At 41.2% G+C, this 12409-nt stretch overlaps 1 protein-coding gene across 1 annotated transcript; it reads right to left on the bottom strand.

The window, feature by feature from the left end:
• Positions 1–2281: 2281 nt before the first annotated feature.
• Positions 2282–12163, bottom strand: LOC125246806 (von Willebrand factor A domain-containing protein 5A-like). Its single transcript, XM_048157859.1, has 19 exons — positions 11181–12163; positions 10656–10858; positions 10355–10577; positions 10073–10239; positions 9884–9998; positions 9637–9812; positions 9254–9342; positions 9027–9171; positions 8864–8943; positions 8671–8785; positions 8426–8584; positions 8130–8233; positions 4862–5079; positions 4200–4295; positions 3773–3808; positions 3594–3674; positions 3356–3507; positions 3147–3270; positions 2282–3056 (listed from the first exon to the last, which is right to left on the bottom strand). Exons 1-19 carry the CDS (start codon positions 11218–11220, stop codon positions 2977–2979), a joined length of 2403 nt encoding a protein of 800 aa, XP_048013816.1. The 5' UTR covers positions 11221–12163; the 3' UTR covers positions 2282–2976.
• Positions 12164–12409: the final 246 nt, after the last annotated feature.

The raw sequence follows: 12409 nt of genomic DNA, 5'->3' as shown, positions 1-12409 counted from the left end.
GCAAGCAGCTGAAAAAGTTAAGTCTGCAAAACTGCAAAAAACAGTTGCACAAAAAGCTTAGAGAAGTCCAATTTGCTATACACCTGGATGAAATGACCACAGTGGCAGGAGAGCCTGTGCTTATCGCATATGTACAGTATGTTGACGGAGATTAGTTCAAACGGGACATACTTATGTCTACCAATTTACAACTATAGATCACACTCTGACGGTACCATGGAGTATCTCTGCGGAACAAAAGTGGGCGTTTCTGAATTTGTGGGTGTTTATAAATCATGCAATGAAAATGATCCCATTCATCCGAGCCCACCCCAACCCTAAACCCTCTCCACACTCTGACGTGGGCAAATCAGGTAATGCGCTCAAAAACGCCCCTCTGTTTATGGCCACTGATCTGGTAACTCCTATTACTATCCTGCAGAGACCTGGGGCCTGTACCATGAAGCCGGATTAGCTGGCTAGCCAGGTAAGTTTCAGATTAGTTTGCGCCAATCTTGGGTTTTAGGTACCATTAAAGTAACCTGACTTTTAGTGGTGTTCATCGCCATAGTATCTTACACTCCACGGGTTAGAGATTTCAAACTGAAATTGGACCAATCAGATGTAAGCTAAGTGACACTGACACACCCAACGCAATAAAGTCACTCCCCCAGTTTCTCTTCCTCCAAATTAAAGGTCATTATATAGTAAAAACAAATATTTAACGATGAAATTGTCTGGTTTTAATGATAATATAATTTATATGATTTGTATAATTATATGATCTATAATGTTATTAATCCATTACACACACGCAAGTTTAGTGTAACAGTTGTTATTAAGCACTTATTTTCGATGAATATTAATATATATAGATCATATGTAATATAGGCCTAAATAAGGTGTAAATATACTCTTTAAAAATGACTACATGTGACTTTGTATGTTTAAGTCTCTATCGCTATATATTATCAACTATATAAACTAACTTCACAACTTTCACTTGCACTGATAGAGAAAGATCATTTCTTTTATTTGTCCTCTTTCACAGACAAGTATTTTCCATTAGTGTAAATGCATTTAAATTCTTCATTTTCAGCGAAAGAGTTTTGAATCGCGCTGGCTCTCTCGCGAGAAGTGAATCACAGTTTATTTCTGTTGCAAGGCATGTGATTGGCTGTTTGCCACTGATGTCACGGATTTGTGTGCACGCGCTCCACAAACTCAGGATCAAAGCCTGAGTTGACAGAGAAAGTTGATGATCAGCATCATGGTACCAACAAAGCCGGATTGGAGTGGTTTGGATTTGTCAACTCGAAACTAATCCTATAACTCTGAGTTTGTTCATCTACCATCATGGTACAGGCCCCTGTACTTGGTACTGTGAGTGCATCTTTGCTGGGGTCATGAAATATCATGTTATATTATCTTTTTCCCACAAGAGGTCGACAGAGACACCAAACGTGAGATATTTTGAGCTGCTTTATCAGGGTTATGCATGATATTGGGGATTTATTTTGAATTTATTTTAAAATAATGTGAAGAATGTGCTTAAATTATATTATTTATTAATAAAATCTAGTAATTTAAAGGTACTTAATAACTATAGTAAAAGGGAAATAACTGCACACTCACTGAAGCATAGGCTTAGTATTTATTCATATAATTTCTTATAGCCTATGCTTCAGTGAGTGTGCAGTTATTTCCCTTTTACTATACTGCATTTTTCTTCAACTTGCACCTCTTTAGGTGTGCATTTGCTATAACCTTATTTGCTCTACTTAAATAATAAAAATTAAAAAAAATTAAAAAAAATCTACAAAAATGTATTAAAAAAAAAAAAAAAAAGGTATAATTTTAGGGCTTCATTTTGACTCACGAAGGACACTTTTGTTACACGTATGGGAGGAGAGGTTGAGGGTTAAACTGAGTCACAATTTTGGCTCATGAATATTAAGTTATATTCAAAAACACCTCACGCCTCACTTTTAAGCCAAGTGGAATTTCCAATGCAGCTTTCCAGGAAACTTCATTAAGGGTGATTCATCAGTTATTCGTACTTTATCAACTTTATCCTTTTTTAACTGTAGCTCTTTCATTTTTCATAATTTTAAGGGTGTTGAAATGTTATATATGCATACTTCTGGCTATAAAATGCAATTTGTAAATATTTTTCATATTTGTGTATAAACATAATTAGCACTCCAAACATTATTCTGCTGCTGTGTGAAAGTTTCCTCAGTGATTGAGGTCCGGTCCAACAGCTTTAGTAAATCACAGAGACAAAGAAAACAAATAGCAGTTTTGTTCAACAGTTTTTTAATCTGATTTAAAATATTTTAAACCTGAGACTTTGTTTTTTGGTATAAAACTCAAAATGTGTTTCTAAGGTCAAAGTGGCTCAAAAATATGGCACAGGTCACACATATACTCAGCAAAAAAGAAACATCCTCTCACTTTCAACTGCTTTTTTCCAACAAAATTCTGAGCATGTATAAATATTTGTATGAACATAAAACAGAGATGTAAACTGAATAAATTCAAAAGATATTTGATGAACAGAAATGGAATAATGAGTCTCTGGGTCAATATCAAAAGTAGCACTGTCTCAGGCGTCTTAAATTACAGGTATTGCAGTTTATTGCTCTGTTCACATCTGCAGTCCTCAAGCCTCCTGCAGAAGGACTATGGCACATTCACACATGCGATCAGGACATTGGCCATCGTTCTCCTGGTGTGTTTTAGAGTTAGTAGAAAGGTCTCTTTAGTGTCCTAAGTTATTGGAACTGTGATTTTAATTGTCTACCGCCTGTAAACTGTTAGCGTCTTAAAGGCTGTTCCACAGCATGCGCAATAATTGTTTAACAAGCATGAAAAACATACTGAGTTTATTTATAATTTGGTGAGATAGTTAAATGGACAAAATGTTAATGAAAAACGAAGCAGCATTAGTAACAGTAAATGTGACGGTAACTGTTCTTTGGTCTTCTGACATCTTCAGATTCCCAGAGTCTCTTGGGTCACCTGACATCCGAGCAGGACATTACCCACACACACACACTGAGACAGATCGCCCACTGAAACACACACACACACACTCAAATCATCAGTGTGTGTCAAAGAACTGAAGATATCTGAATGAATGTGTTCAGGAATGGAGATCCCACCTTTCTGAGAGCCGATCCATGACGCTGCCTTCATGGCCACAAACTGCCACTCGACCTGCTGCTCTATTTTACAGCCGTATAACCAGATCAGAGCCAGGAGAGTGGCCCATACTGACCCATCCACCTGTGTACAAACCATCATCCACTGCATTTGTTACTGGACACTGGACACAATCATCGCTGTCTTATTATTTCATCACATCTCTCACCTGTGCTGGTTTCTGATTGGTCAGCTCATCCTCCGTCTTCCCAAACACATCAGCCAGTGTGGCGTCCAGCTCCCAGCAGCCTGACGCCTTCTGGAGAGAAACCAGCTGGAGTAACAGGTCCTTTGGGGGATCAGGAGCAGCTGAACACACAGCTAAACACACAAAATTAATTAGTTAATAACCATTGTGTCCATCTCATGTGTGTGTGTGTGTGTGTGTGTACTTGTACTGTATATACCTTCATTCATGCTTTCAGAGTCTGGCTGAGCAGTTAGGGCAGCCTCAGTCTTAGAACCACAGCGGAAGAAATTCCGAACCTCTGCAAATGACAAATAATGATCATTAACCATGAGGCGACGCTGCATTTGTGTTTCACATTTAGTGAGCTTTAGTGACACTATGTATTCATTGTATTACTTGTCATTAATCCGATCTTCTGTTCAGGTCCAGTCACTTAAAAAAATAAAAAATAAAAAAATCAAGAAAAGATTAAATTAAAACTATGTTTTTCTTACACTTTTTAGAACAAAAATGAACCATAACAACAGATAGAACATTTCCATAAAAAAAAATGACTAGGAGAGGACAGGAGGACTTTATATTATATCTTAAAACCTGCAGCAGTTTAAATGCCCGTTCAAATGACTTCAAGCCGTCTGCCGCTCTCATTGCGAAGTTAAGTCAATGATTCGTGGTGGTGTTGGTAGGGAAATGTAAAAAAACAGTAACTGTTCCTGTGGAAATCTAGATAAATAAAGTTGTATATCAAAAAGCAGGCGCAAGTCATGTGAAAGGGCCTTTCAGTGATTTATCCTCTACATCTGAGAATGTCTGGTTCATTTACCTTCGGGTTCAGTAGGTATGCAACAGGCAAAGCAACAGGCAAAGCATATTATTACAAAAGGAATACCCTTCTTCAATCGGCGTGGTGGTCCAATACCTTAAATTATGACAAAAATAAGTGTGACTAAAGTTCCAATTCAATCAACTTTTGACTGGTAGTGTGTATCATGACTAGGGCTGGGCGATATATCGCATGCGATTGTCACGCGCATTTCGTCAGTAAAGCCGGTTCCCTGATTGCCGCTAAATCGCCATCACCTGCTTTCAAATGGAGCGGCATTTAATAGCAATATCACGTTCATTAATAGCAATATCACGCAATATCACGTTCATTATCGCAGATGAATCGCCTTCGATAATGAACGCGATATTGCGTGGCTTGTCAGTGAACTACGGCTCTGTCTATTAAATGCCGCTCCATTTGAAAGCAGGTGATGGCGATTTAGCGGCAATCAGGGAACCGGCTTTACGGACGAAATGCGCGTGAGAATTGCATGCGATATATCGCCCAGCCCTAATCATGACATTACAAACAAATAACAGGCTGTTGTTTGTTTTATGACATCTTGCTGCATCAGGGCAGCAAGATGTCATAAAAATCTTCCTTGATAAAAATCTGAAACACATTTTGTTTTTCCAGTTAAAAGTGATTTATACACTCACAATTACACGGCACTCTTCTCTGCAGCAGGGGTCCTTTCACAGTCTGTCTGCTGTCTTTATTAATGGCAATGAAGGCTGTACGAACACTGCTCACTCCTGCCTGAACACTGAGCTCCACTATCCTGCTCCTGATGCTCTCAACATCTGCATCACCAGACCTTTCCTTCTGCTCCAGAGAACGGATCAGGGTCCGAGCCGCCAGCTGGTGGATGGACAACCTGCAACAACATGGAGGAAAACTGTAAAAACTGTTAACTGGGAATTATTGTTGGCTTCGAAAAGCAAACAGCTAATGCAACTGAAAGTGAAAATCCCAAAATAATTAAATCGAATATATTTTATTTAACAAAACATAACAGTTGTGTAAAAAGTAATGTACTACCACATTATATTACTTATTATAAAAAGAATAAATTATATTAATTTTGGAAAGCTGATTCAACAATTAGGAAGAGAGCACTTTTCCATTATTTCTGTCACTAAATGAATTACTTATTTGACAAAGTAACTCGGAAAAAGATGCACAGGTATTAATTCTGGCCAGTAACAATAAGCCAATAATTATTTTCATGTTACAGCTGAAAACAAATAAATGGCTGATATTAAAAACATCTCAGGTTACGACTGTAACCATAGTTCCCTGAGAAGGGAACGAGACGCTGCATCAATGATGCTTTGGAAATGCCCCTGTGTGATTGCGTCTGAAGCACGTGTGTCAACTAGTCCAATGGCAAGATGAAACGTCACAGGCAGGTTACGTCACGACCAGGAAAGCATAAGAGCTCATCCAGAATGTCGGCATTAGCTTTTATTAGCAGAAGCGTCTCATTCCCTTCTCAGAGAACTACAGTCGTAACCTGAGACGTTACCTTTTGAGGGAACTTGCACTGCATCACTGACGCTTTGGGAACGAAATGCCCAAATGCCGTACTTACAAGTGCCTGTCCGTGTGAAATTTTGCCACAACTTTTATAGCCCAGGTCCAGGCTATAAAAGAGTACGAATGTTAACGGGGAAGACCAGCCCGCCGCAAACCTCTTGTAGTTTACATCCGAAATTAAGGCCTTGGAGGCTACCATACACCTGGTAGAGTGAGCTCTGACAACTAGACTAGACTATAGATCTCATAAGCAAGAGAGATAGTCTAGACCAGTGGTTCCCAAGCACATTCCTGGAGGCCCACCAACACTGCACATTTTGCATGTCTCCTTTGTCTGACACCCATTTTAGATCTTTGAGTCACTACTAATGAGCTGATAACCTTAATCAGGTGTGTTTGATTGAGGAGACATTCAAAATGTGCAGTGTTGGTGGGCCTCCAGGAATGTGGTTGGGAACCACTGGCCTAGACTATCCAATTGCTAACAGTCTGCTTAGAAGCAGGAAGACCTTTCTTAGCCAGTCCAAAACAGACAAAAATCTGATTGGATTTTCTCCACATGGCAGCTCTGTAGACATATGTATCCAACCCTCTTACTGGACAGAGAAGATTAAACTTTTCTTGGTCCTGATCCTTGATAGGAGGAGGTCAGAAGGCTTGCTACACGATAGGCCTCGGTACATTGGTCGGCACCTTGGGGACACAGCCTAGCTTAGGGTAAAGGAAAGACTTAACCATCCATGGTGCAAACTCAAGGCACATGCCGATAGGGCCTGACGATCTCCTACTCCATGGATTACTCCTACTCCTAATCCATTTAGATCCGCTCTGATGGATAGAGCCATTTAGATCCATCTAATGTATTTGTTTCACTTTGAATTACCATTGTGTATGAAATGTGCAATACAAATAAAATTGCCTTGCCTTGCCTGACTGTCTTTAGAGAAGAAATGGCTAGAAGGAAATCTGTTGTCAGAAACTTTTCTGAAAATTATTCAATGGGCTCGAAGGGAGAAAGAACCCGATATTGGAACGCTTCGCTCCCGAAAGCGAACCTCAGGAATTTTGTACTTGAGATTTTTGACTGAACGATTCAGCTGTCGAAGATCTAATATTGGACACAACACTCCATCCTTTCCTCGATCTTCCTCTACCATCTGCAGGACCCAGTGAGATACATTTGGCAGAAGCATCCACTCTGCCAGAGAATCTACTAAGGGAGCCTCTCAAGGCTGTCCTGTGGTGTACTCTGAGCAGCCACCTCGGTGACCTGAAGCAAAGTGGCAGGAAACAATTGTTTTGACTGCTCTTCGAACCTCCTCAGAGGGCGCGAGCCTGATGCAGCAGGCACCATTAAATGAGGTGAACACCGGCCCACCACATGGGGGGCTGCCCTCAGAAGTCTGATTCTGGTGGCGTCAGGACTTCTTTTGAGCCAAAGCCTTCTTTGTCAGAAGAATGGTCCTCAGATCTGGCTTCTGCTTAGAAGGATTCAGCTCAGAGTGTAGTACCGGTCCCCTATGATTTTTGTGGGGAAGCACGAGATGCGACACTCTCTTTTTGCTTTCCCTGTACAAGGAGCTTGAAGGCTGGGGCTGCTCATGTCCAGCAGCCTCAGAGGGTGGAGAATGGCGATGGAGGTAGCATTTGGCTCTGCTTGCTTTTAAGTCTCCTGGAACCTCTCGAGTACCGTATTCATGGCCGAAGAGGCCAGGGGGCGATGGCAGGGCATCAAGGTAAAAGGCTTTGTCTTTCTCTTTGATCTCAGAGAAACTGACCCAAAGATGCCTCTCAGTAGCCACCATAGCTGCCATAGACTGCTCCGACAGCTCTGGCAGTCCCTTTGGTTGCTCTGAGAGACAAATCTATGGCCCGACGCAGTTCTCAAACCATCTCTGGCCCTACCTCCTCACCATCATCCAAATCCCTCAGTAGGTCAGCCTGATATGCCTGCAGTATAGACATATTGTGCAGACACATGCCAGCCTGACCCGCTGCCATATATGCTTTAACCACTAGCGCTGATGACATTCTTAGTGGCTTAGTGGGCTGCATTGGGGCCTTCAGGGACGATGCAGAGCTAGGGGACAGATAACTCGCAAGCATCTGTTCAACCCTAGGCATCACCCCATAGCCATACTCTTTCAACCCCATTATATCTGAATATACATGAACTTGGGGGCTGAAAAGTTGGGATGAGTATGGCTTATTCCATGATCTAGATAACTCATTATGAGGATCAGGAAAAAAGGGAAGGCCCCGTGGTGGAGGTGTCCAGTATACTATGCATCTATATTATTATATTATTGTGTAAATTTAGCAATTTAGAGGTGAATTGGTCTAAAGCAGGACTGGAGCTGTTGTTGTTAGTGTTTGTGTGTGTGTTACCCTGTTTCCTCAGTTGGTTTGAGGCAGAAGTGGAGCTGGTTTGTTACTGGTTGATCTTTAAGACTGTATTTGACTGTCACTGTTCCCTCAGAGCCTCCTGATCTCTATGAGACAATAAAAGATGACAGAATAACAATTAATAGCAAATAAAAAATCTAAAATATATGTGCTACAAGGAGTTTTCTGGCCATCGCTATTTAATCAGCTGAAAAAATAAGCAAATGATTCATTTAGACATTTTTTGAATTAATGCATCTAATTAATACATGAAAAAAACACACACTACATAATCCCACCTCTCCTTTAAGTTGGGTGTAAATGAGTGCCCTTTGACCCTGGAAGAGCACATTAATGGGTGGAGACAGTGTGTCAACAGTAATGCCATCTGGAAGGGTCCAATCCACAGAGATATTAACCACAGCGGGCTGCAGCGCAAACCTGAGGGACTGCATCACCTGATATAGTTTGAAGAGAAAGAGAAACCATTGAGACATGTGACTAGGAAACATCTGTGCCTGTGAAATCCAGTGGAGAGCTTTACTTTGGGCTGCATGCGGTCGGTGCCTGTGATGAACTGAGCGTGACCAGATCCCTCCCTGGCCATTCCTGTGATGAGGGCGGTACTTGCACCCTCACCAATCCCGAAAGAGAAACACCTGAACACACAATAAACTCTGTTAGTGTAAGTGATGAAGATATGAATGATGGGAAGATCAAACCCAGCAGACCTTTACCTGTGAGAGTGAGCATGATGTTTCACCAGGTCCAGCACCTCTTTAGTGTTCTCCACCTCTCCATCAGTGAAGATGAACAGCTGAAGAGAGAAGAACATCTGATTCATAAGCCTCGTTTATGCTTAAACACCAGTGTCAATGAGTAGTTGAGGTGATGTTGTACCTGTCTGGGGTGGTCTGGGTAACAGGGCTGACTATAGATGTGTTTTAGAGGCTGTAAAATCTCTGTGCCGCCCATGTCTTCTGTCATTTCCTTCACTCTCTTCAGAGCCTGATCCATTGTGTCCTGATTGTATTCGACACTCTGACTGCAATGAAAAAGAAAAACATCTCATCTCTTCTAACACATTTCAAAACTGAGTATATCTGAATGAAGATCTAGTTACTAACGGATAGAAGGACTCAAAGCGAGAGCCAAATTCATAGATATTGAAGTAGCATCCCATGGGCAGACTCTTCAACAGTAACAGCAGAGTGTCCTATAGAGAGACATGGACAGTAAGTCAGTGTGAGATCAAAATTATTATTTTTCTTAATGCACATTCCTGATTTTATTGTGTACAAAGAAAAACATGGTTAATCTCTTTAAACTTTCATCAAAACATAATAGCTTTCTTTTCAAATCCTTCTTACTTTTTAATCCCTTCCCTCCAACCTTGTGACTGGAGTCTGATATGAAGCACAGATGGATAAAATACAGACCCAGATTACATTATTTTTCCTCATTAAATGTCCTGTTTCCCTCAGAAATTTCACAAAATCTTAAATCTTACTTTTGCGCTTTCTATGCGTGTCTGTGCTCCTGTCCCATTATGCATCATACACTCCATACTGGCTGATCTGTCAATCACTAAAACAAACTCTCCTTGTGTTGCCAGTGATGACATCACTTCCTCTGGGAACTCTGGGTACAAACTTATCATGACCACTGGGTCCCTCATCAGAGAGCCTGAAATAGAGAGAGAGTCAGTGACAGCTTGATCACTCAATCCCATAATCCCAGTGAGCTGCAGGTCATACCTGATGGGGCAGTGGTCACTCCTGCCTCCACTATAGCAGAGGGCTGATGGGTATCCTGATAGTACACAAACAGCTCAACGTCCTTATCAAACATGTGACCAGGACTCAGATTCACCTACACACATAAAAACACATGCATCAAACTGCTGTGCTCACACATCCAGATAAACACATGAAGACACACAGTACCGTCGCCTGAGTGTGATCAGAGTGGAGGAACACTAGAGGATCCAGAGTGCAGCTGGACTCTAGTTTGGAGATGGGCTTTGGAGAGCTCACATGGACACTGAGAGTCAGCGTGTAGGGAACAGATCCACATCCTGATGAAATCTCTGAGACTATACCAGCAGCTGAACCTGACACACACACACACACACACACACACACACACACACACACACACACACACACAGTGTGTTAGAATCAGCTTCTCTCCACTAATAAAGTGTGTGTCAGCAGCTGCTGTAGTACCTGCTGGTGTGTATCGGGGGTTGAGTACAGCCGGCAGACAGAAGCGCAGCGAGTGGTCGGCCTGCACAGCGAGCTCGGTGACGTAGATGATGGTGACGGCAGCGTTCTGACCCGGCGACAGACACCCGACACTCAGTCTGAACACATCAGGACTCTCTTCGCTCTCTTCCAACAGAAATGCTTGACAACCCGAACTCACAGCGTCATCATACTGATCCCTTGCCTGCAAGACAGTTTAGTTTAAAGTTATGGATTATGAATACGCTAATCATCATCCTGCAGGTTTTGTATTTGGACTCACAGTTTCTCTTTCTTGCACCTCTGCCACAATCTCCTGCTCTCCGATCTTGGCACTGAAGTGGCAGACAGCAGCATCAGCAGGCAGAGGGAAGACGAACAAGGCCTCCAGGGGGCGCTCTTCCTCATTCACATACTGCAGAGTGGAGGAGACTGTGGCTACATGATCCTGAACCCGAACCTCCACTGAGATGCTCTTCAGAGGCACTGAGTCACACAAACCAACAACAACATCACAAATACAATTCAATTACTGCTCTTTGACAGAAAATTAGAGGATGTAATAGACTTCATCATCATCAATAATGAAATAAAGGAGAACGGAGTATGTGACAACATGCCCCATTTGTCCGTTGAAAACTGCTTTTCTTAGCCCGAGAGAAAAATACTAAATTCGGTTAAATACTGAGATAGTATATTGAGAGAAAACCCTCGCGAAAAAATTTCCTGAATGAAAAATCTCAGCTCGCCCGCATATTAAAAACGTTTTAATTTAAGAAACAGGTAACAGTAATCAAATAATTCATACCTGGCTCATTTTTCTCAGTCACAAGACCGCAGTTCACCATTCTGACGCTCCGTTAGATTTTACTTCAAATCGAAAGTGAAACTAAAACACCGAAGCTACTGCATTTAAATCAGCTTTAAAACTTTACAGGACCGACTTATTTAATCAGCAAGTCCTTGTTTTCGAACGTTTCTAATGCGGCAAAATATATAGGGAAGGGGTGGGATCTCTTCTCCAGTTTATGGGTGGGATCATTTCCCGAAGTCGCTGAATCACCGCGACGGAATTAATCAGAAGTCCAAGAATAGAGGATACTGAAATCATGCCTCATGAACATGCTCAGAGAGACGTGCACGATTACTGGGGCGAAGGTTTGATTCAAGAATATTATAAAGAGCTGTTCAAAACTTTTTAGTTGGATTGGGGTATACTGCCTATCCTGATCCCAGCAAAGGAGGATTCAGAGTGGATTTCAGGAACATAATCTAATATAGTTCATTACATGTACTGACTTATAACAGCTACATCCATTGCAAACAGCTTCTATATACTCATGAAATATCTGATTGTAGGTTGAGGTCCTGTCATGTGGAACCCTGGACACTTTTTGTCCATGAAATACCTTATTTGAAGAAGTTAAAAAGTTATTAACAGCTCACTTAAGGGTCTTTATATTATTCTTTATTTCTCACCTTACACTTTTAATGCAGTGAGCAAGATTTTGGTCTTCACACAGTTTTTTATTAGGCCTATGCCACCATATACAAGCCTATACATTTAGGAAATGTAATCAAACAACATACTTTTAAAGGCAAAACAGAAGAATATAACAAAATACTTAGCAGTAGGCTCATTTAGGCTAATCTATGACCGCAATTGTTAGTTCACCTAAAAATTTTAATTCTGTCAACATTTACTCTCCCTCAAGTTGTTCCAAACCTGTATGAATGTCTTTGTTCTGCTGAACACAAAGGAAGATATTTAGAAGAATGTTCATGCCAGATCTCACCCCCCATTGACTACCATAGTATTATTTTTTTTCCTACTATGGTAGTCAATGGGGGGCGAGATCTGCTTGATTACAAACATTCTTCCAAATATCTTCCTTTGTGTTCAGCAGAACAAAGAAATTCTTTTTATGGAACGACTTGAGGGAGAGTAAATGATGAATTTTCATTTTTGGGCGAACTATCCCTTTAACACAACACGTGCATAGATAAACAACTGTACTCTAAGCTTAACTTCATTCA

This window comes from Megalobrama amblycephala, linkage group LG15 (assembly GCF_018812025.1).
Source record: "Megalobrama amblycephala isolate DHTTF-2021 linkage group LG15, ASM1881202v1, whole genome shotgun sequence".
Classification (NCBI taxonomy): domain Eukaryota; kingdom Metazoa; phylum Chordata; class Actinopteri; order Cypriniformes; family Xenocyprididae; genus Megalobrama; species Megalobrama amblycephala.
Note: the sequence above shows the minus strand (reverse complement) of the source record. Positions and strands in the feature narration are given on the sequence as shown.